This window comes from Culicoides brevitarsis, chromosome 1 (assembly GCF_036172545.1).
Source record: "Culicoides brevitarsis isolate CSIRO-B50_1 chromosome 1, AGI_CSIRO_Cbre_v1, whole genome shotgun sequence".
Lineage (NCBI taxonomy): Eukaryota > Metazoa > Arthropoda > Insecta > Diptera > Ceratopogonidae > Culicoides > Culicoides brevitarsis.
The window spans coordinates 46453865-46478268 of record NC_087085.1 but is presented as its reverse complement, the minus strand read 5'-3'; the positions used below and the strand labels follow the sequence as shown (position 1 = coordinate 46478268).

General features: G+C 31.4%; 4 protein-coding genes across 8 annotated transcripts in view; 3 read left to right on the top strand and 1 right to left on the bottom strand.

Annotated features, from left to right (window-relative positions):
• LOC134827668 (large ribosomal subunit protein P2-like) overlaps positions 1–8609 on the top strand; it is a 131751-nt gene extending 123142 nt beyond the window's left edge. The window contains exon 3 of the mRNA XM_063840428.1: positions 8598–8609. The gene's annotated coding sequence lies outside the window, so the exon portion shown is untranslated. The remainder of the gene's footprint in view (positions 1–8597) is intronic.
• LOC134827666 (solute carrier family 25 member 45) lies at positions 1164–3571 on the top strand. Of its 4 annotated transcripts, none has more exons than XM_063840425.1 (8): positions 1164–1397; positions 1454–1578; positions 2174–2280; positions 2338–2468; positions 2593–2676; positions 2802–3151; positions 3209–3236; positions 3388–3571. In XM_063840425.1, the coding sequence occupies exons 1-8, from the start codon at positions 1346–1348 to the stop codon at positions 3429–3431; spliced, it is 921 nt and encodes a 306-aa protein (XP_063696495.1). In that variant the 5' UTR covers positions 1164–1345; the 3' UTR covers positions 3432–3571. The 4 variants fall into 4 exon arrangements, with proteins under 4 accessions (XP_063696495.1, XP_063696493.1, XP_063696492.1 ...); XM_063840423.1 differs by having other exon boundaries at positions 1165–1397; positions 3354–3571; XM_063840422.1 differs by having other exon boundaries at positions 1165–1397; positions 3209–3295; positions 3354–3560.
• LOC134827663 (DENN domain-containing protein Crag) lies at positions 3730–13583 on the bottom strand. 2 transcript variants are annotated; one of them, XM_063840412.1, is made up of 9 exons: positions 13288–13583; positions 8400–9705; positions 6443–8323; positions 6071–6373; positions 5867–5950; positions 5331–5727; positions 4853–5269; positions 4300–4478; positions 3730–4229 (listed from the first exon to the last, which is right to left on the bottom strand). In XM_063840412.1, the coding sequence occupies exons 2-9, from the start codon at positions 9683–9685 to the stop codon at positions 3908–3910; spliced, it is 4869 nt and encodes a 1622-aa protein (XP_063696482.1). In that variant the 5' UTR covers positions 9686–9705; positions 13288–13583; the 3' UTR covers positions 3730–3907. The 2 variants fall into 2 exon arrangements, with proteins under 2 accessions (XP_063696482.1, XP_063696483.1); XM_063840413.1 differs by lacking the exon at positions 5867–5950.
• A 169-nt stretch (positions 13584–13752) lies between these two features.
• On the top strand, positions 13753–23556 carry LOC134827669 (probable WRKY transcription factor protein 1). The gene is made up of 9 exons (XM_063840429.1): positions 13753–14029; positions 14777–15355; positions 15436–16266; positions 16324–16653; positions 16715–19009; positions 19681–21560; positions 22772–22882; positions 22942–23122; positions 23196–23556. The coding sequence occupies exons 2-9, from the start codon at positions 15124–15126 to the stop codon at positions 23243–23245; spliced, it is 5910 nt and encodes a 1969-aa protein (XP_063696499.1). The 5' UTR covers positions 13753–14029; positions 14777–15123; the 3' UTR covers positions 23246–23556.
• Positions 23557–24404: the final 848 nt, after the last annotated feature.

The window sequence follows — 24404 nt, the reverse complement described above, 5'->3', positions numbered from 1 at the left end:
TGTAAAACTATTTTATAGCTTCGAATATCATATTATAGAAAAGATAATTATTTGATATTTGATGTTCTTCAAGGAAAATATTTGGCCTGGGATACTTTTCAGACAAGCTTTCCTCTTTTTTCTCTTGTGAGAGTTTTAAATTGCTAACTTGCTCAGGAGATGATGGTGATTATCTTCCGCACTTGTTTAGTGTGCCTCTTTGACTGAATTGTTTCTTTCACTCTTCTCTCTATCTATGCATGACTGTGAAAGTGCGCGCGCATAATTCAATATATTTTATATGTGTACATATATGCGAAAGGATAATACACCGTACACGTTATACATAGAAGAACACATAAGGATAACAATTGGTTTTTGTAAACCGAAAAGTTCAGCAGGGAAAAAACAAACCGTTTGACTTCAAATTTCCATCATAGAACACATTTGGTACGTATATCATACATTCTTTAGGACGAAGTCCTTGGGAGTTCACAGTAATATACACATAAGCCATAGTATGGCTATTTTTATCACAAAAATTACACAGATTCACCATTAGATAAGAGATGAGAGAGAATTTTTATATATTTTTGCTCATCATCATTATTATTTTTTAAAAAATTACTTTGCTAACATCTATTAATCAATTTAGGCACACCTTTCATTTGTTTGTGAATATATTCTAAATATTGTTAATAAGTTAATAGGTTGATTAATATTGTCGTACAATCGAAAAAAAACTTTTAAAACAAAATTTTCACAGACCATGAAAAAATACGATAATGATAATTCGCATTTTTTTTTTAATTTATTGCAATAGTTTAATGTTTGAATCCTATTTTATTATACATTTTTCAATGTATAACAAATATTGTTTTTTATTAAATAGTTTTTGTAATCTGTTTTTGTAATTTGTTTAATTGGTTATATATATTTTTCTATTCCGCACAAAAATAAAAGTAGTTATATAGTATAAATTATATACCTGTAACTTTTTTTTTATTGTTAACATTATCATTCAATGTGTTTCAATTTAAAATAAAATTAGAATTATTTGACCATGTGTCGCATACAGGGTTTGTACACGAAGATGAAATACTGCCGAAGATAATGATGACGCTGACTTGACAATGCACTACAACTTATGCAGTTCATTCATTTCCGCAATTTACTTTCGCTATTTTTTTCTCAGTTGTTCACTAATCGCGATAACGTTTAGTTTACCTGTGTTACTGTAATAATCCATAATTTGAAAAATTCAGTCGAAAGAAATATTGCAGTGAAAATTAAAATAGATATAGTATACATATCGTATTGTTTAACGGTATATTAAATTAAGTAAAGCCGTACTTAAAAAGGAAAAATGGCAATATTGACTGATACAGCTTGTGACTTTGTAGCAGGCTGCTTTGGAGGTAGCTAATCGACATATTTTATGATAAAATTCATTATTTAAGAAAAATTTTTGTAGGAGCTTGCGGTGTTTTAATAGGACATCCTTTAGATACAATTAAAACATGGCAACAGAAATTAAATGCAACAGTTGGACAAAGTGTCTATCATATACTTCATCATCGACAAAAAGACGGATATAATGTAAGAAGGTTGTAATGTCATCAAAAGTGGATATCAAATGCGTCGTTAACCAGACTAAATGTTCACATGTCATCATGTTATTTGGAACGATGGCATGTAAGAGGCGTTTCATTCTAATTTTTAAGTGTAATTGTATCATAAATATTTAACACTAACTACTTAGACGATCCTTTTTCAACGTCGCCGACAACTTTACCTATTTATTTAGTAATATGTCTCTCCCGTGCCTCAAAATAAACAACAATTGTTTAACTATGTTCTGTGTGTATAGTATTTAGATAGTATTGTAATAATGTTAGTTAACCTGTTACTCGATGATTTGCTGTATTCGTTAATATTTTGTTTGATGAATGAAATATAAATAAAGTGTGAATGTGCACGCGACACTATGATATTTATAATAAAATCATAAACAACAACGAATTGTAATATTTAACACATTTTCGTTTTGTCACTTTGTTAATCTGAAATATGTGTAAAAATACTCATTAACATTTTATCATCCGGAAACTAAATTTTTTGGTACTCATAAATTTTTAATTTATTCTTTTTTGTTTTTGCAATACATAATTATAACAAAATGCTTAATCAACAGTTACATGGTTTTTACCGTGGAATGCATTTTCCTCTCGTTTGTAATGGCGCTATCAATTCTGTTGTATTCGCTGTGTATGGTAATCATTTGAGAAATTTAGAAAAGAAGTAAGCTTACAAAAATGCATTTTGATGTGTAGTTTTTAATTTAAAATTTCATTAAAGTTTATCGGAAGAAGAAAGGTTAAAACGTCGGAATAAAAATGTAATTTTATCGGGAATGGTTGCTGGATTCATTCAATCATATCTTATTTGTCCAGTTGAGCTTATAAAAATACGATTGCAAACGAGAATATGTAAGTAGTAAATAAATCAATGCAACGATTTTTAAATTAGATAATTGATTAGTTGTGAATAACACGAAAAGGTTCAAAAGTTTAAAGACAATTTTCGTGTTTTTTGATATTTTGAAAAATTTAGGGTCACAAAGTATTAGTTGGAAAATACTTTTTATTAACATGAAGCAAAAATTCGATAAACAATGGTCTAACAAAGAAATTTCAGGTAACAAAATTACGTGAAAAAAAAAAACAAATCGAGCTTAAGTTTACTATAATATTTCTTTCAAAATATATGCATCTTTTGCATCTCTTTAACTACCTATTATTTGTTCTAATTTGTTTTTTAAGATCGCATCCCAGCAGTAGCTTACGCAAAATATATATTTCAAACAGAAGGATTGAATGGGTTTTATAGAGGAATAACACCAACATTATGTCGAGATGTTTTACCGTATGGTATTTACATGGCGACTTATGATGTTTTTTTAGACATAGTTGAGCATAGTTTTGATGTAGAAAAAAGAGATTCCGTATCAAAGAGTAGCTATTCTGGATTTATCGCGATTTCTGGCTCCATTGCAGGATTAATGTCGTGGCTGTTTGTAGTTCCATTCGATGTTGTAAAAACTAAAATGCAAGCAGAAACAGATCCAAACAAACATCCAACGATGCTACAGACTGCGAAAGAAGTGTGGAAGGTAAAATTTGAATGTTGTAAAATTCATTTCCTTATTACATTTGTATTAATTATACAGAGAGGCGGAATTCAAGCTCTTATAAGAGGTACAAAAATGATTTTGCTTCGCTCTATGCCAGTGAATGCTCTTACTTTTGTTGGATATGTAAATTAAAATATTTTCCTTTATTCTATTTTCTTATGAATCAATAAATTGTTTACAGGAACATTGTCTTTCTGCTTGTCATTTCCTTGTAGAAAAATTTACGATGAAATCGAACAATTTGACGCCAAATGGATAAAAAAATCATTGAGAAAAATGAAATAAATCGTTTTTATTATGTTTCTTGCATCTTATTTTACAATTAAGCAAAATATTTCAATGTAACAACACTATAAAACCATTACGAACTACAAATTAACAATAAAATATATTATGATAATTCTAAATAAAATGTTTGTCTTTTCTAATTTTTCTTGTCAATTCTTTTGATTTTTTTTTTTTTTGTAAATCTGTACGAGTTTTAACCTATATCATTTTAAAACAAGATAAGCAAAACTTAAATTACAATTTCAAATATTTATCACACGTGTCTCTCAATTATATACATCATTCCTATTATAAGTATAGGTAGATCATATTGTTAGGATTTTAGTTAATTAAAATAATCTTGTTTTATTATTTATTTTTTTTTTTTGGATTTTAAGTCAATATATTTTCATTGTGATCATTACGTCCTTTTTGTGTTTTATGAATGAAATTTAATTCATTTCGATTCTAAGGCAGCGTAAGAGGCTTGAAATATGTTCGACAAAAAATACTTGATGATGAAGGCGGCAAATCCTGACTCCGATAATATTCGTTGCATTCTTTTTCAGTTAATTTGTCGAATACGTTCGCATATTCGCGATGAAATGTGCCTAAATCTATGTTTTTAACATCAATTGCAGCAAAGGCCAAAAATAAAATGTCTCGATAGATTGAATGATGACGATCAATACCACGTTGTTCCTTCAGTTTATAACGTTCATCGGCAAGTCGTTTAATTGGTGTACTAAGATCATTACAACGAATGCAGGAAACAATTTGTTGGAGGGCACTATTGTAAAATAATTTTATAAAAATATAATATTATGTTCATTTTTGAATTTTAAGAATAACAATCTTACGTTCTATTAAATATGCTCTGCTCAATCAGTAACGTTTTCAATAAAGGGCTAGATGGTTGATTTTGTTTCCATATCATATACATTGCAGGTCCAGCATCATTATGCAATTCAGGATTATCCCATAAGCATTGAATCGATATGGTTTTCATATTGCTTAGAGGATCTGATGTCTCAGTATTCTGTATGAATTTTCGATTATTTAATATTATTCATTTATTTACGTCGCTCCAAATTTATTTCGAACTTTTTGTTCTACAAACTTTTTTCAGAAGTAAACGGAAGGGAAAAAATAAAATTTAAAATATGTACTTTTTTATTCAAAATGATAAACTCCAAAGAGTTTTTAATTAAGATTTAATAATTTAAATTATATTAATATTTTCATAGAAGAAAATGTATGCTAAATTACAATTTTCAATACAAAAAATTTAAATTTTTTTTATTTATTTTTTTCAAATCGATTTTCGACTTTTGAAATGAATCATGGGATAAAAAGTTCAAAAAAAAAAGAAAAAAATCTGGAGCACATTTTTCGAACCGAAAGAAAACTTACATTTTTAGGAACACACAATTGAGGCAAATGAGTTGTAACATCAATACGCTCCATAACCCATACAAGATTCCAATATATTATTGGGTGTTCTTCAACAAACTTGTGACGATTTAGTGCTTGGTCGCCTTCTTGTGATAATATCCCTTCTAACTCTTTTCGCAAAACGAGTGGATTCAAATACGGCACTGTCAATGATTCTGATTCTTTGAGTTCTTGCAGTTTTTCATCTACTAATATTTGAATATTCAACAATGGTACTGTAAACTTATTACAAGCGTGACACATTGTATTAAGATTTGAATCTTCTGCTGTCCATCCTGCCATGATATCTTCGTCGTATAATAAAGCCTGACATCGATGACATTGCGAACAAGATGTTAATTGAAGAACGATATCATATTCAATGTTATCGTTTAACTAAAACACGTTTTATAAGGAAATTAAAAAATTCAAAGAAAAATTCAAACTAAAAACTTACCTCTCCGTCGTCCGGATAGATGCAATCAGGTAATACGGGATAAGATATCATTCCGCTATTCATTCCATTTTCGCCAAGAGGTACTAAATTGTTATAGCTTGATTTCCGAGATTCGCTTATGCGACTCCATAAATCAAATTCGCTTGAAACACGACGCGTTCTTCCTACATAATGATTGGATGATGATGATGACGTTTCACCATTATGCCCATCGTGAAGTAGATCTTCTTGTGATTTATGATGCTTTCTCTCACTGATACCCGATTTTACAGGAGTTGAGTTTGTCGAAATTGCTTCTTTTATTTCGTCAAACTTTTTAGCCATTGAAGTTGCAGCATTTTTGATACTACTTAAACCTCCTTGAAGGATTTCCGCTTTCTTGTTGTTCAGTGAGGGACTAAAATACGTATGTATGGATTAGTTTAATATGTAGATATAAAATTTAATAGGAAAAAAAAACACCAAAATATTAAGCAATAAAACTCAAATTAAATAAACATAGATATTTATAAATAAAAAAAAGTGCCTTATCTTACCTCATACTTTGTATATTCTCAATGAAATTAGCAGTTGTTTTGTTTAACTCTTTTTTAATTGATAATCGTGCAGGCGAATAACGGCTAACAATGAAATATTTAATAGCAAAAACAAAAATATGAAAAACAAGGAAAAATGCAAAATAATAATATTTCATGCTACTTAAATAACCTTAATAATAGGTAAGTAAATTTTATTCTTACCCGAAATTCAATTTGAGAGATGTACCCAAATGCGCTAGACTTGATGTAACAGTATTTGCATTTGGCATTGTTTCGGAACGATGCATATTTTTACTTAGTTGCATGGAATCTTCAAACGTCGCACTTCGATGACCCTTAAATAATATAGGAGTGTCTGTATAAATTGTATCATTAATGTGATTATTATTCGTTATATTTTTTTGTTCTGTCGATGTCTTTTTTTTATCTGTAGATTCCGAAACTTCCGATACATTCAACGCACCCAAAGGATCATCTTGTGTAACTAAAATCCGAGAAGTTACCCTAATGAAAACAAATTGAAGTGTCGTTCAACTGGATAGTTTAATAAATAAAATATTAGGCAGTACTTACTTTACAGGGCTTTTTACACTTTTTGCTTCAACTTCATGTCCATCTTGTTCTTTATGAGTGTCATTCTCGGAAATTTCATCATGAAAATCGAGTATCCGCTGACACTTTAATTTGCTCTCATTCTGATGTTGCTTTACAATTTTATCAACAATTTTTGAATCGCCTCCAAAGCTTTCTGATCTTGCCAACATTCGAGGACTCAAATCAACTTGTCGTTCTTCTTGTATTGGAGTTTTCGGTTTGTTTGATGTCAAATCACAATTTTCATTCGGTTCATTTACCTCATCATCATCATCATCTTCATTTTGATCTGTCTCTTGTGTAGGAAAAGATTGTTTTACCAAACTTCCAAGACGACCTCTGAGTCGATCAAAAGCAGAAAAATCTACTATTCCTGTAGATGTTTGATCAACTTGCGATATTCCTGAATCTAAACTCGTTCTTGACGTTCCATCTACTGTTTCGAGAGTACTCAAATTATTCTCGCACGATATGGATAGGCGTTTTCGAGAAGCAAATTTATTTCCTGCATGTTTAAATTTTGCAGCGCCAATAACGACATTTTTTAAACGAGCCCATCTTAATTGAGAAGTAATATTTGTATCTGCAGGCCATTGGGCTTCCAGCACACATCGATTATAGAAACCATAAGTTAATGCATTTGGTTGAATTCCTGAACGACGCATTAAATAATGCAATCTCACAGCAAGGACAGGCAGATTGTGAATGTGACATAATTGCATCATAATTCGGTAACATACTTCGTCACACTGAATTTTGAGTTTCGCAGCTTTAGCAAGCAAATCATAAGCATTTCGGAGAATCGAGTGTTCTCGACTTATATTATCTGCTACAATGCTTGGTAAAATGATGAAATAAAGTGAGTAGCAAGTTGCCAATAAATGTTTAGCCCATGCTTCTGGATTGCCTTGACAGCGTCTCGCTAATTTCTGTGCTAATTTTATTTCATGCTTTGTTCTGCGTGCTAATGGAGATCCTGGAGTTATGCTTGAATGATGCAAAGCTCTTGAAACAATAGATTTTCGTGCTTGCTTAAGCAAATCAGGATCCAAAGTAAACGATGAGTATACAAAAGTTTGTTCTGATGGTGCTCCCGGCATGTTTTCCGGCGGCAAAATATATTTTGTTCTTTCACTATTGTGCCCCGAATCCCAATCTACAAACTTTATTTCAGCTGTTCCTTCGTCATAAGCACCTACACGTTCACAGCATTCATCAAAGAATGCCAAGCCACTATCGTTGTCAGAAACAAATGAACGTTCCTCAATAAATCGAATAAACATTTGTGTTTTCATAAGTAGTTGAAAAAATTTGTGATGCGCTTTATCTCGTGATCGTAAAAAAGCTTCCAGTTGAAACAATGCATTGGGATCAGTTGATCCGATTGTTGGAGCTTTCGAAATTGGAACCAAATATTCACGGTAACCTCTGAGAATTGAAGCCATAAATCTCAAAAAACTTTCTTGAATACGTTGCTCGAGGTTTTTTTCACGTTTTTTTCGTTTAATGTCGCGATCTAAGCTGTTCATCGAGTCTGTGTTGTAGTTTTGATTTAACGCATCCAAATTTCGCAATGTCTGTTTCAAGATTCGAGCTGCACGTTTTGGTAGCAATTTTGTCGTTAAGTGTTTTTGACTTTCACATATACTAATGCAATTTGTATCAAGATCGACGCACGAAACGTCACTTGGCGGCTCATAAAGATCAAAAAATCGGGAGTCAACTCCTATTAAATATGGTAAAGGTGCATGTAAAACTTCTGCTAATCCAAGAGGGCATAATGGAATGTAAGGACATTGCCATTTGAAAGGAAAAAGTAATGTTGAAATTGCTTCTACAACAGCAGTGAGCGTATGAGGTCTATAAAACGAAAGAAAAAATATGTAAGTACTGTGATGCATTGCATAAATAGAAATTTTGTGAAAATAAAACTTACCGCAGTGAATGAATTAAAAGTTTTTGCTCTGTCAAAACCAACAATAGCACTTGAAGACAATTTTCAGGACCTAAATTAGACAATAATTGGCGGAATCCTGCTCCGCTTTGAGGCAAAGGGCTATCATCTGGTTGTTGTAATAAAATCCGATCATTCGTTACATTTGATAACGGTAAGAGTATACTTGGAGATGGAAAGGGCACTTCATCTAACAGATGTGTAATGTAACGTTCGATTGGGACGGGTAATGGTTCATTCAAAGACGCCAAATGATGCAAGTATTGTAACCATCGTTCAAAAGTATCACCAAATGGATATTGTGACAATAAACAAATGGATTTATTTATATGGAGGGAATGCGTTTCAACCATGTCATCTGACCAATCGAGCATTTTCTTTTGCTGTTCAGATAATGAATCTGGCGAATCAAGTGTTTCGTAAAACGCCAAGGCAGATCCATAAATTTTGCTTGTTCCATCGTTAACAAGAAGGACAAATGTACTAAAAGTAGGTGCAATTGGACGGCGATTTCGTTTTTCTCCTTCTTCGTCGATGACATGAGGCCAAGCTTCAAGTGTTGCACCCATTGGTAAGCAGAAAAGAGGAACACTTGGGCAAGAGCTCAAAGGAAAATCCATATGGTCTGTCTCTGGATATCTGTGCAACAAATCGGGTTGATAACTGATGTTTTTCGGGCGATTTTGAGATTTTTTATAACATAAGTAGACATCGTTACCCATTAATCCCTTATTTAGTGTTTTATGAATCTGACAAAATGCGTGAGGAGGTTTCTCTCCTTTTCCCGGAATTATAACACACAATTCAGTTACAACGAGTTCATTACAAGGCATCGTTGGTTTAGCACGTCGAAAAGTAATAAAGGTTTTTGCATTTGTATTGTTTACATTTGCTAAACGTTTTCCCGGAGTTTCATACACAATTTCTGCATCGGGCATTATACGCTCTGTGCCTTCATACATAACTCCAATATCAACTAAAGGCGGTTGATCTGAACCGCGTTTGTAGTAAATGAAACATGCTGGAGTTCGAACAGAGCCAAAATTTAAGTCAGCATCAAGCCCGCTTGGCGTTATATCGAGTACGACACATCCTTCAGGAACCATTTCACCAAGTGCGGGGAAAAAGACTCCAATTTCTGTAATTGGTTTTGCGAACGATGCAGTTCGTAAGTGCGATGAATCACTAAATATGTTATCTTGAAGTAACTTGGGATTCTCTGACATCCCAGATACAACAAAGTAGTCAGCGATTCGACGTTCATCCATATTTGGTCTGTGTGTGTTATCTGCAATGAGAGAAATGAACATAATTTCAATCAATATAATTTAAAAAAAAAATGATGCTTCTTTTCATTTCGAACTTATTCAATTTTAGGTAATTAACATTGTCAAACCTATTATTTTAGAAATATGAACTATACATCTCAAAAGCAGAGGAAGAGAAATATTTTTTATCCATCACATATTGAAAAATGTACGTTAATTTCATAAGAAATATAAAGAAATTACTTCACCCACTAACCAATGCATTTCTTAACGAAAACCAGTTTTAGAAATATACAAAATCTTGAAAAAACTAATTTAATGAAAGGTAAATCTACACAAATCAATTTTGACATGGATTTTATGCATTTTTTCAATAAATATCACATGAACTTTTTAAAAAACATTTATTTGCTACCGGCGTAGCTCATAGTTTTGATAATATTAAGCAGGAGGTAATGATGGTATGACTCACAAGCGGAAACACATTGTAAATATACACATACATTTCATATATATATGATGTCTTCGTCTTCAAGCTTTATTACATTTTGATTCTTTTCTTATTTCTTTGTTGTGAATTGGGGTAAAATGACTTTGATTTTAACTTGAGTGAAAATTTAATTGAACTAAACGACTTTATTTGCAACATTTATTTAATTATTTATTTCAAAAATTGTTGTTAAAGGACTCTCCTGGTTCTTAAGCTCAAATCTTAATATGTATTTAATTACAACAAAACGTAAAAAATACGGAATTTCTTTCGAATGTCTTGTTTGTTCGTTCTGAAGCTTGAAATTGATCAAATTTTTATTAAACATTTGAAATTAAATTAAATTAAATTGATATCAGAGTATTTCAAATTAAAAATTTAGACATCAAAATTTCAAAAAAATAATTGTCAAAAAATTTTACGGAATTTCTTTCGAATGTCTTGTTTGTTCGTTCTGAAGCTTGAAATTGATCAAATTTTTATTGAATCATGGTTGTAAAGCTTCAAAATTCCAACATATGAAAAAAAAGAATGGTAAAAATGTTGAGATTTGAAATTAAATTAAATTAAATTGATATCAGAGTATTTCAAATTAAAAATTTAGACATCAAAATTTCAAAAAAATAATTGTCAAAAAATTTTGAAAATTTTTTTTTTTGAAAATTTTTTTAAAGAAGAAAAATCATGTCAAATTTTACGTAAAAAATACGTAATTTTCATTTTGAGAGCCCATTTGATGGTTTTCAAGCTTGAAAATTGAAAAATAAAAAATACGTAAAAAAATATGTAAAATCCAATTTGATGACTCACAAATACGTAATTTTCATTTGAGAGCCCATTTTTCAAGCTTGAAATTGATTAAAAGTTATGGAAAATGTTTTTGGATGACTTTTAATTAAAAGTTTGAGTGATGGGTCTCAAGCTTGAAAATTGAAAAATAAAAAATACGTAAAAAATACGTAATTTTCATTTTGAGAGCCCATTTGATGGTTTTCAAGCTTGAAATTGATCAAAACTTATGGAAAATGTTTTTGGATGACTTTTTGATGCTTCTTAAGCTTGAAAATTGAAAAATAAAAAATACGTAAAAAATACGTAATTTTCATTTTGAGAGCCCATTTGATGGTTTTCAAGCTTGAAATTGACAAAAAGTTATGGAAAATGTTTTTGGATGACTTTTAGATGGGTATCAAGCTTGAAAATTGAAAAATAAAAAATGAAAATTGAAAAATAAAAAATTACGTCTTTTTGATGGTTTTCAAGCTTGAAAATTGAAAAATAAAAAATACGTAAAAAATACGTAATTTTCATTTTGAGAGCCCATTTGATAGTTTTCAAGCTTGAAATTGATTAAAAGTTATGGAAAATGTTTTTGGATGACTTTTAGATGGGTATCAAGCTTGAAAATTGAAAAATAAAAAATACGTAAAAAATACGTAATTTTCATTTTGAGAGCCCATTTGATGGTTTTCAAGCTTGAAATTGACAAAAAGTTATGGAAAATGTTTTTGGATACTTTTGATGGGTCTTCAAGCTTGAAAATTGAAAAATAAAAAATACGTAAAAAATACGTAATTTTCATTTTGAGAGCCCATTTGATGGTTTTCAAGCTTGAAATTGACAAAAAGTTATGGAAAATGTTTTTGGATGACTTTTAGATGGGTATCAAGCTTGAAAATTGAAAAATAAAAAATACGTAAAAAATACGTAATTTTCATTTTGTGAGCCCATTTGATGGTTTTCAAGCTTGAAATTGACAAAAAGTTATGGAAAATGTTTTTGGATGACTTTTAGATGGGTATCAAGCTTGAAAATTGAAAAATAAAAAATACGTAAAAAATACGTAATTTTCATTTTGAAAGCCCATTTGATGGTTTTCAAGCTTGAAATTGATTAAAAGTTATGGAAAATGTTTTTGGATGACTCTTAGATGGGTATCAAGCTTGAAAATTGAAAAATAAAAAATACGTAAAAAATACGTAATTTTCATTTTGAGAGCCCATTTGATGGTTTTCAAGCTTGAAATTGACAAAAAGTTATGGAAAATGTTTTTGGATGACTTTTAGATGGGTATCAAGCTTGAAAATTGAAAAATAAAAAATACGTAAAAAATACGTAATTTTCATTTTGAGAGCCCATTTGATGGTTTTCAAGCTTGAAATTGATTAAAAGTTATGGAAAATGTTTTTGGATGACTCTTAGATGGGTATCAAGCTTGAAAATTGAAAAATAAAAAATACGTAAAAAATACGTAATTTTCATTTTGAGAGCCCATTTGATGGTTTTCAAGCTTGAAATTGATTAAAAGTTATGGAAAATGTATTTGGAAGTCTTTTTGAACGGCCTTACTTCATAAAATAGATATATGTATTTATTTGCGATAACCTATACATATATTAAAAGTTCAATTTACAAAGCAAAGTTTATAAAATCTTTTTTTGAGAAAACGAAATAAAAATTAGAAGGGTAGAAAGTGTGAAATGACAATGTATTAAAGATATGTAACAAAATTTGTTATTGGACCTAATCAAATTAACGTAAAGCTCATTCATGTAATAAAGTATGTAATGTGTAAATAAACCTCATTATTTATGATTTTTAAATTCGTTAATTAAAAAGTTTTTAGACGAAAATCCATGAGTGTCAACCAAACAAGAAGAAAATCGTCAATTTCACAAAAAGATAATTCTTGTTTTTACTATTAGGTCATGATGAACTTTTGTTCTATATTGTAGGCTTTACTATAAATTAATAGCAGTATATATAAATACAATCGACAAATGGAAGAAAAGTAAATTGATATGTGAGAATATCAAGTATTTTATCGAGTCTTTGGATAACCACAAAAATATTCGCACAAACTATTAATATTGTTATGTAGAAAATATTAAGTAAGGAAACAAATTAAAAATAAAGAAAACAATCATAATAGAATTTTAAAGATTATTTTGATAGACTTTGTAAATCACAATTTGTGTTTGAATAAAAATAATTGTGTTCATGTTAATATGTGAGTAATTGCACTTAAAATGCACAAAAGAGCAATTGGCAGGTGTTTCTTTCTGACTCATTCTCCTTAATTTTTTTTATATCAGTGAATTTCTAGATTTACCTTCAACTCAATAGTATTGCGAGATGAACAAATATTCCAATTTCGTTTGTTTTGCACTATATTATTTCCATTTTTATGTATTTTTGTTTTTCATAAATTTTCTTCTCTACTGACGCAATGTTTTTTTTTTCGTGACAAAATTTTCCTTTGTTTTCAACACTTAACACGAAACTTTTTTAACAAATAGGCACACAATTTTTTAACTTTATTATTTGTAGCGAAGCTAAACTTCTATATAGCTGCAAATTAGTTATTTTTGATATTTTTTCTCGCAAAAAAGTAAAAAAGTTCCATCAATTAATACATTTGTGAGACGAATGAAAAGGATAATTTGTCTCAATGCACAATTAAAATTTCGAAATATGCACTGAGCTTAATTGAGACGAATTAAAATGAAAAGCATCCCAGGTCACATTGTGAAAACTCGTTATGTGCACGGGGATGTCGCCCGAGTTAGCAAAAATATCTTCGCTTCACCATTTTGGATTGAGAAAATTCGCAGAAATAAGTGTATTTTCCGCCGTAAATCGTGCAAAGAACAGAGAAAAATAGTGAAAATCGAGTAGAAAACGAACTCGCGAACACAGCAAACTAATTAGGTTGTCGCAAAACTATCGAAATATCCGACTTTCACAAATAAGCCGTGTCGTGCAACGATTCCAAGAAAATTTTCAAGGCACCGAATTTCGGATTCAAAAGCCCAAGAAGATAGCGTTAACGCTCCGTGGAGCCACAAAGATAGGTGTGTAACAAAAATTTTGTAGCTAAAACATGTAAAACTCGAACCCTTAATGTGAAAATTATTTGGCGTGTTCTCTACCTTGAATTTCAATTTTTCTTCATATCAACTTGCATACAATAATCGCACATCATAATCGTTTGCAAGAAATTTGAAACTTAAAGTGTCTCAATTTGCAGTGATTTTATTAATTATGTACGAAACTCCATACAAAGAGACAATGTGTGCAAAAATGCAATAAAGAAACTTTGGTCATGTAATAATTTCTCTCATTCTTCTATTGCTGTGTCATGGTTAAGTATTTAAGCATCAGAGTCAATATTAAATTATTATTTAGGAAATGACATTTTGTCTCCTAAAAACTCGCAATTTTTATACATTTTAAAACAACACATTAATCTATTTTACTTTTTTTTTTTGGTTCATCGACCTCCTTACTCTCATAGAACATATACGTATTTATATTTATATGGATATTCGCGTTCTTCGTCTCCACATTTTTGTCTTCGTTTTGCTGTGCATCAGAGTTTCTGCTTGGCGAGCAAGAATATTCACATAATTAAATTTTGAAGGTGAAGGTAAATTCACCGGCAAATGATCTTGACCTGCTTCCTGTAGATCAACTTAAGACAGACAGTTCGAAAGTATATTTTATTTTTTTTTCGTCGTAACATAAATGCATTGGATATATAGTTGTCGCACATCACATTTAAATAATTTAATTTTTATTGTCTTTTTGTCTATTTATAGATAAATTTCTTCTGTACTACTTCTAACATCGTCGTCGACCAAGTGAGCTGAACAACATCATCGCCATCAAAATTAATAAAACCAACTTACGAAAAGAATTATAAGTTAAAAATTGGTTAAAAGTGAAATTACATACGTATCTGCGTGTATATCTGTGTTTGTCAAACAAAAAAAAAAGCGAAGAGATTATAATAGCAAAAACAAAAAACTAAATAGCAAACAAAAAAGTGTCAAAAATCAAAAGCATAAATCGACGATTGCTCAGAACAGACCAAAAGAATTATTGTATAGTAGTATAAAGGCCTTGTGGGGGGAAAGGTTTTTGCTAATGAAGATTAATTGGCAGCATGAGTTCATTGGGGGGAAGTAGGGGGGAGCGAAATGCAAAGCCCAAATTCTCTGCGTTAGACATAAATAGTCTTTATCGAACAAGTCGTGGCGAATCATTAGAACCTTCACAACAAAAAAACACTGTACCACGTAAACATGGAATGCAAAGCCTCGGAAAGGTTCCTTCGGCTCGGAGACCTCCAGCCAATCTTCCATCCCTGAAAGCTGAAACATCATCTCCTACTGAATGTTCGTATCAAGTTGATTTTTTTTAAACCAATAAGAACAACAATTATGTTTTGTTTTGTTTTTTTTTTTCTTAAAAATAGCTTCTACAACTGCTAACGATCATCAAACATCAACAAGTATTATTTCGGCATCTAAAACATCTCCGCAGCAACAAAAACAACACTCTTCTAATAGTTTCTCAGCAGTGCAAAGTCAAAGTAACAACAATAATAATAATAGTCATCAACAAACAAATTCTGGAAATTCGTCTGATCGTAATTCAAACAGTAATTCGACAACATGGAGCTCTGTAACAACGGGAGGAATACAACCGCAAGAAGGTCAACCGCCATTGTATCAGAGTCCCCAATTTCAACACGAGTTCCCATCATTGGATGGGACTACGCCCTCTGGCTCGAAATCGAATCAGGCACAAACGAATGCAAGCGGCGGAAATTCTCAAAACAATCAACATCATCAAACAAGTGCAAGTCATCAGAGTTCTACGCAACAATACGATGGCCCTCAAATGAGTTTACGCCCTCAAACAGAGCCATCAACATGGATGCAGCAAAATATGTCAGGAAAAGGAGGAGGAGACGCTGTTGGAGCTGCGAATCAACCAAATTCACAACAGGCCCCGGGCCTCCAAGTTCCGCCTCAATTAAAAGCTCTCATGCCATCATTTATGTATCGTTCGGGCGGCGTAAATTTCTCTTCGCCTACATCAAATGTCGGAAGTAGTTTTGGTCTTCCATCGTCTCAACAACAAAATAACAACAGTGGCAATAACCAAAACAATTATCGAGTTAGAAATTTTGGCAATTCTGGAAACAGTAATAATAACAATGATCATCCATCATCGTATCAAGGAAGGCGAAGCGGAAACAATTCTGGAAACAGTAATAATGATCATTCATCATCGTATCAAGGTTACATTTCGTTTTTTAATGTTAAAATTTGTCTCAAATGTTAATTTTTTTTTTCAGGCAAATCATTGCCTCCACGTTTACAGAATCAGCAGAATCGAAACTATGATGATTATCGTGGACCTCCGCCTCCCTTATTAGAACCCGAAGCGATAATTCATCGCCCAATTATTCGTGACGAAGAGCTCGAAAGAATTGAAAACATCGCAAAAGACGATGGATGGGCGAAAGATGATACCATCGATTACAACCAAAAGTTAAATTTTTCCGATGATGAAATTGATCCGCCATTATCAACTGCATCGACGATGAACAAAGATCGCCCAAAACAAATTGACAACAAAGATGATAATAATAAAAAAATGATTTCCGAAGATGAAAAACGACCATGTAAGTATTTAAATAGAAATAATACTCTCATCAAATGTAATAAAAAAATATTTTTTTTTAGCATGGGGAAAAGATCGTCATGAAAATCGTGAGTCTCGTTATTCACAAAATGGAGTTGATCGACGTCCTGTCGGAGCATTAGATACCGAAATTATCGAAAGAGTAAAACAACGTCGTGAAGAGGAAGAAAAGCGCGAAATGGAACGAAGACAAGCAGCTGCGAAAAAACTACAAGCTCTCGAAGAAAAGATTCATAGCAAACGTGCAAATGTCTCTGAAGATTCAGATAATGCAACATCAACATCCATTACACAAGGTATGCAAAAATTGGATGTTGGCAGCAAACAAGAAAGGCATGTCAATCAATATGGCTCGAAAGAAACATACGACAGGCGTGATAGATACGACAAATATGAACGTACAGAGAGGGATTCTCGAGGAACAACTGATTCACGTGACAGAAATTTTCAGTCAAATTTGCCTCCGCGTTTCCAACGACAACAACATGGATCTGAAAGTCGTTCAGAAAGAGTTGAACGCTTCGAAAGAGGAAGTAATTCATCATATCGAAGCACCGCAACTGGAAAAGAATTGACAAATACAACAACAGCAAGTTCAGCAACAATTACAGCAGCAACAATTACATCAATAAGTGACACTAAAAATGTTCCGTTTGCACAACAATACGACCCCAGATATATTCATCAAAATATGAGTAAACAATTGCTCCAACAAAAACGACGTTCTGATGAATTGTTGGTACAGCATTCTGGAGGACGTCGCAGTAACGAAACTCGCGGAAGACTCGATTCAGATCGAGAAGATTATTTTACATCGCGAAAAATTAGTGTTTCGAGCAGTGATGCTGATAAAGCAACGAACACTGTTAGCGAAAAATCGACTTCTCGTGAAAGAATAACGTCATGGGTTGATGAGTTAGAAGATAATGAAAAATCTGACACGTACACAGAAAAACAAAAACAATTAATGAAGAGTATTGATGCACACTCAACTTCCGATTATGAGCCCAAACAAATTCTACAGCGATCAAAAATATCCGTTTCTGATGACTCATCGTCAACTTTGAACAAATCTCTTGGAAACGTTGAAGACAGGCACGACGAGAAATCCGATTTGAAACGAGGAAGCGAGTCTCCTAAATCATGGGCGGATCATTCAGCGAATTTAGACACGTCAGTTGATAAGGGAACAGATGAAAGTAATTCGATTATTAGTAAAAAAGATAATGAAATGGAAAAGAAGAAACCGTCTTCTTCATTCAATGATGATCAAAGAAGACATGATAAACGAATTGCAAGAGGAGGAACACGTGATAATGGAGGACAACGTCGTTTTGACTCGAATCGTGATTCCGCACGAGAATCAAGAGGCGGAAGATCGGGATATGGATCTTCATCTTATGGAAATCGTGGATCGAGTTCTCATTGGAATCGACGTGGTAAGAGCGGTGCATATGGGCGATATGAAAATATGGATTATTACAGTGAATCTGAAGGATCTGATTATGAAGATGACTATGATAAAACAAAAGGCAAAGGTGCGAAAGATGTAAAAACTCGTGAAGGATTCGCAGCACGCGGAGAACCTTCAAGACGTGGTCGAGGAGCGAATTCTAACTTGCAATATAACCGACGAGGACAAATGCATGGTTCTGGAAATACGAAAAGAATCGATAATTATGGACCGCCAAGTAGCAAAAGTCCATTTGCTGGAAGCGACGATCAAAAAAATGACTATACTGATCGTGAACGAAAAAATTCTGAACACAGCACATCTGCAGAAGATAAGTCAAAGTCGAAAATGATGAAGACATCCAATACAAAAGCCGATTCTTCTTCTCACAAAATTAATGATGAAAAAGATGCAAATGAAGAGCAAAAATCTTTTAAAAATGATGAAAAGAAAGATGAACAAGAACATCGTAAGATTTTTGGAGGAGGAAAACGAGAAGACGGTGATCGATCTTATAGCAGTCAATATAATCGTGGAAACAACACTCATCAAGCAAGAAATTCTTCTTCTAATCCATCTTTACAAAAATCTCAACAACAGCAGAAAGACGATCGTTCGAAACCACTTTCTAAGCCTCCTGGGCTTTCTGTTAAACCACGAACGAAGACAAACAGCACCTCAAGTGTTGGATCAAATAGCGAACGCGAAAACTCAAGACCGCAAACTCAACGTTCAAACAGTAATAAAGATGTTCAATTGCAACGAGGAAATAATAAGAACCAATCAGGAATTGAAAGTCAAGCTGCAAATACCGGAAATAAAGCCGGTAGTCATTGGGATTCGAAGAAAGTTGACAATACACAAGAAAAATCTAACGTTGACGGTAAGTTTTCTTGAAAGAGAGGTACATATGTTATGTATGTAGTTTTTGAAGTTTTTTCCAAGTCTGTTCTTATAACAATAGTCTGTTCTGTTAACATAACAAATTCTGAAAAGCGATGCTAAACCTATTATATGCTCAAAAAACATTTGAAAAAATTACAAACAATGAAATTTAAAAATAAATTTAGAATAAAAAGATATTTAGACCCTCAGCTGTAATTTGCTTAATTTTGACATTTAAAACGAAACTTAAAATGTTAAATTTATTAAGTGAAATTTTTTTGAATGGATTTCGTATTGAATATGATCGTTAACAAAAATCAACCTCTCAAAATATTTCTTTAAAATTTTTAACGTATCAGTTCAGAATCCAAGTTATGTAAAAATTAAGACCCTCAGCATTAATTAAAGAAAATTACAACTGAAAGCTGAAACTGAAAGCACGTTATTTATTTTGCATATGATTCACAAAAATTTGTTTGTTTTAAAATTTCGATGTAAAACATTAAAGAGAACACAAATTTAAAAAACAAAAAAAAAAAAAATGAGCTCAAAAATATTTTTTTTTCTTGATCGTTTTTGCATTTTTTGATTACTTACTGTTCTGAAACTATATATCTTTAAATGTGATAAGTTCCATATAAAAAAATTCAAAATTCCTTATATTTTTAGATGGGCAACAATCATCTTCAACTGGACAACAGCAAACAAGTGACATTGCTATTAGTTCAAAGAGTGAAGGAAATAAGCAAGTCTTGGATGGAACAACACCTCCTGTCAACACGATAATTTTTGAAAATACAAATTACAAGACAAACCCTATTAGTACATCGACTGTCTCATCTCAACAAACTTTATCGAATCAAACAGCTTCAATTAAACGTAATACAATGTCTGCTAATGGCAGTCAAATTACAGGAAATTCCCAAAAATTGCAAGAAGATGTATTTAAGGCTACTGTTCCAACGTCTGCTTCAATTTCAGATATGATGGAGCAACGAGCTCAACAAGCAGCTTCTGCAATGCAAAAATCTCAAGAACAAGCTCTTAACTCTGCATTACAAAGTATCGATTTCAATAAAGCTGATGTTGAATACGAGAAGGATATGAAATTCAATTTTACTTTTGGATCGGATTTGTCATCGCAAATAACATCAAATACTGAAGTTGATAAGAGTAACAAACAACAACAAGCCAATTTACAGAAAGCGATGCAACATGTCGCCGGTAACGTGCAAAGTAACATAATTTCGGGCTCTACAGTGGATTTAAACATGAAAATCGCGAGTGTAAAGAAAGTTTGGGACGTAATGCCAACCGTTATGGAACACGCAAATAACGATGCGGTTGTTGAGAGTGCAGCAGCTCAGATTGCATCAAACGTTGCTTCATTCCAACATCAACATCAGCATCAATTACACCAATTTGCACAATCTCACGTAAATATGTCACATGTGCAACATGCTCTTTCCTCATCTAACAATTATTCCAACTTCGGTCATGATCAAAGTGCACTCGATCATTTCAATAAGGCGACTGTCAATGATCAGGGAATTGGAGGTAATGACGAAAACTCATATATTTCCGGTAATTCATCGACAAATCAACATGCAAATGTAGGGCAAACTCAAGGACAAAATCAAGGACACAACCAGAGTACAAAACACGTGTCGGAAGTATTAGGAAATAATGCAAATATTTGTAAAGTCAAATTATCGCAACAGCAATTGCAACAGGCCTCTGGATTATCTGGATTATCTCCGCCTCCCCAAATGCAAGGCACTATTCCAACAGCCCCCCAATCGTACTATCAAGCTGCGTCACAAGCTTATGGAATGTCGGCTATTCCTTCACCGCCAGCTGCTGTTGTCTATAATCAATCGCAAGCAGGAATGTATAATACATTCCAAATTGAAGCTGGTCGTTCACAATTTTCGCAATATCCAACACATTATGGGGCAACGGGAAATGCTCCATACGCAAATTATATGCAAACTCCTCCATCAATGCCGACGACACCCGCGCACGCTGAAATGTATCAAAATGCTTTTAGAACAATGGGAGGAACTGTTCAAACTCCATTCAATCAATCGCAACAAATGAATAATCCAAGCACTGTTTTAATCTCATCGACATCTAACACACTTATGTCGACATCCGTCAAACCTCCATCACAAATTGGTGCAATTGGATCAAAGTCTGGGCAACCGTATGGAACTCAACAGTATATGGGAGTTTATCCGCAACAAGGTCCGATACAAAACAACAGTTTTTATTCTAATACAGCTGGACAACAAACGAATGCAGCTTTCTTTGGAACAGCAGCGGCAGGTACAATACAAAATTACGCAGGAATATTTGGCGGGCATGGAACAGGTCCATCAAATGCGCCACAGGCACAATTCGGATCACAATATCCGCAACAATATCGAGGTCCAAATGCCGGAAACAATTCACAACAGGCAGGATCTGCATATATAAAACAGGGAGGACAAGGACAAAATAACGCAGGACAATCTCAACAAGGAGGTCCACAAACCATGCAAGACTCTGTGAGTGCAACTTCATTTTTTAAATAAAGTAATGGTGAAAGGAAAGTTTTTGCTTCAAAACAAAGTCTGCTTTAAAAAAATAAAACAAATTTATGTACTCCATGCTTAATGAATCTTTTAAAGCAAGACTCTATAATTTTTATCTTCATTCATATAATCAATACTAACAAGAAAAGAATAATAACACACACACAAAAGAATAATTTTAATATTCGATGAAAATCGCATAAAAATATTTTAGAAAAAGCTCTAAAGAGCTATTCGAACCTTTATAAAATTATATATTTTTTTTTTACTAAATTCATATTACATACTCTTCATCTATTCATAACAAATATAATTAAAAAAAAAACTTTTTAATATCATAGTACCAAAAAAATTTTCGGAATAAAGTATATACATAATGTATGTATAATGCTTATTGCGAAAGATTAAAAAAATTGTCAGAGATGGAAAAAATTCTCTCACTAAATATATAATATATAAGGACATTACTATACTAAAATATTGAAATATTTATGTCGTGTACAACAAAGTAAAATAAATGATAATTTCTTAAAAATGTCCAAAAATATCACAATTATACTTAATGTACATGCATTAAAAAATATTGATGATGAATGGAAATTGATTACTACTATAACTGTGAAAGTAAAAAAAAGGAAAATTATTTACATCTCTATTTAAACAGAAATAAACGAAAAGAAAAAAATTAAAATAAAAAATAACATTTTGCGTGAGTCGCAACATCTTTATGATGCAAAACAAGTAATATAAAAGTATAGATTTCCATGTTCTTTAAAAACAAATGCAAACTAACCAGAAAAACACATGATTAAAAGAAAAAAAAACGTAGTCTATCTATAAAATAATATAACATTATTATAAAAAGTATATCGAGAATAACAATAAAAATGAGGAAAGATGAGACAAAAGTTAGTTTGGTTTTCATTCGTTGATGTATATATGGATTGAAAAGAAGACTTCAATTTGCCTACAATCACATTTTCATTTTACTTTTGTTTTGTTTTTTCTAATTGTACGAAAATATTATTCAATATTACTATTTAATTTTTTAATTATTCAAAAGTTTTTATGTTTCTTGTATGTAGTATACAAAACACTTATCGTTAATATTATTTGTTAATTTTTTTTGTCTTATTTATGAGTTCTGGTTTTTATTTTTATTTTGTTTTATATCACATTTTTAGGCTGTTTCAAGAGGATCATCAAATAATGGTACACCAGATTCACATTCAACTCAACAACAATCTGCACAATCAAGTCCATCGCAACATATGAAAAATTTTTCAGGAACAAATGTAAGAAATTTTTTAAACTTTTTGTAAGCTTTTTATAAAAGTTTTGTTTTTCATTTCAGTGGGACCTACAAAATCAGATTTTTCAACAGCAACAACAACAAATTATAAATGCGAGTCTTTTCCATCAACATCAATATCAACAAACTGTTCCTCCAATACCACCCATTCAACGTCCAAATAATAATTTTGATCGCATGAATATGCAAATGCCTGCTCAACAATATTATTCAAACAATCGAGGTAATAAGTCATAATAAATTAAATTTTTTCATAATAACTTTATAAATTGTCTATATTTATTTTTTTCTTGTAGGTCAAACAAATCAAACGATGTCTACAAAAAAGGATGAGTCTAAAAACTGAAAGTTTCTCGTGTTTTAACATATTCTTCATCATCTTTACATATAAAAAATATATAAAAGATTATTAAAATAAAAAAAATAATAATATCAAACACAAATACAAGTGTAAAGAAACTTCAGTTCCACTTAATTAATTAATTAATATTATTCTATCTTTAAGATTATATTATTCTCTTAAAAATGCATAATAATAACGGAAAATCTATGATATCTGTTCTGTAAATAATAATTGCATATACTTATAAATATTTGGAAATAATTAAAAAAAATATTCAAATAATTCTAAGGAAACAAAATTATATGAGATTCAAAGTCTCATCCACAAACACTGCAAGTTTAAAAACTATTTTACTCTCTTAATTTAAAATTTGTCATAAAGAAGAAATATGAAATCGTAGATAAGATAGAATAAACATCCAAAGGCAGCATTTTTGTTTTAAAAATATTACGCATAAACATTCGAAGGCTCATTAGATAACAAATACTTTGTTCAAGAAACAGTATTTCCCAAATGATAATAAAAAAGTTTTCAAAAAAACGGTTTTTTTTCTTATTATTTGTAGATTTTCTAAATTATTTGTAGATTACTTCATTTTTTTATGACAGCAAATTAGATCTCATATTTAAATGTTTGTATACAAAATTTTAAAACATTTAAAAACAAAATGTTTTTGATGCAAAACAACGCAGATGTAAATATATCATCAAACAGGAATAAAAAAAAAACAAAATTGATTGGTATCTTAGTTCACACAAAGTGTTCAGAAACAATTTACTCTTTTTCATCTGAAATATGTAAAGTCAAATTATGTTTTTCCGTTATAATTATTTTGCTATATTCCATGAAATTAAAATTTATCAATGTTGCCCTTGCAACTCGTTTTGTAATGCCATACAAAGACACAATTCGATCCATCGCATCATTTCTTAACCACTCCTCATAAAGTCTCATAGTTTCGAGGAGACAAAAAGTGTTATTGTCCTTTCCATATTTGGACGAGTAGGAAATAAAATAAATTATTTTTGGTTTAGCGGCTTATGTTAAGTAAATGAAAAATTGTGCTGAATTGTCCTTGAATCAGGTTTTCGACACAAACATAACAATAATTGTGTTATTTAATATCATACTTTTCTTTTCTCGTGAAATAGAAAGAAAATTT

What these genes read in the sequence shown, in the direction of transcription:
- LOC134827666 (XM_063840422.1), top strand. Translation starts at nt 1,346, where the DNA reads ATGGCAATATTGACTGATACAGCTTGTGACTTTGTAGCAGGCTGCTTT. An exon ending in ACGATTGCAAACGAGAATAT is followed by an intron (nt 2,469 to 2,592) that starts GTAAGTAGTAAA and finishes TGAAAAATTTAG; the next exon opens with GGTCACAAAGTATTAGTTGG. An exon ending in CTCTTACTTTTGTTGGATAT is followed by an intron (nt 3,296 to 3,353) that starts GTAAATTAAAAT and finishes AATTGTTTACAG; the next exon opens with GAACATTGTCTTTCTGCTTG.
- LOC134827663 (XM_063840412.1), bottom strand. Translation starts at nt 9,685, where the DNA reads ATGGATGAACGTCGAATCGCTGACTACTTTGTTGTATCTGGGATGTCA. An exon ending in TCTATCCGGACGACGGAGAG is followed by an intron (nt 5,270 to 5,330) that starts GTAAGTTTTTAG and finishes AACGTGTTTTAG; the next exon opens with TTAAACGATAACATTGAATA. An exon ending in CAGAGCATATTTAATAGAAC is followed by an intron (nt 4,230 to 4,299) that starts GTAAGATTGTTA and finishes ATTTTACAATAG; the next exon opens with TGCCCTCCAACAAATTGTTT.
- LOC134827669 (XM_063840429.1), top strand. Translation starts at nt 15,124, where the DNA reads ATGAGTTCATTGGGGGGAAGTAGGGGGGAGCGAAATGCAAAGCCCAAA. An exon ending in AGAAAAATCTAACGTTGACG is followed by an intron (nt 19,010 to 19,680) that starts GTAAGTTTTCTT and finishes TTATATTTTTAG; the next exon opens with ATGGGCAACAATCATCTTCA. An exon ending in ATATTATTCAAACAATCGAG is followed by an intron (nt 23,123 to 23,195) that starts GTAATAAGTCAT and finishes TTTTTCTTGTAG; the next exon opens with GTCAAACAAATCAAACGATG.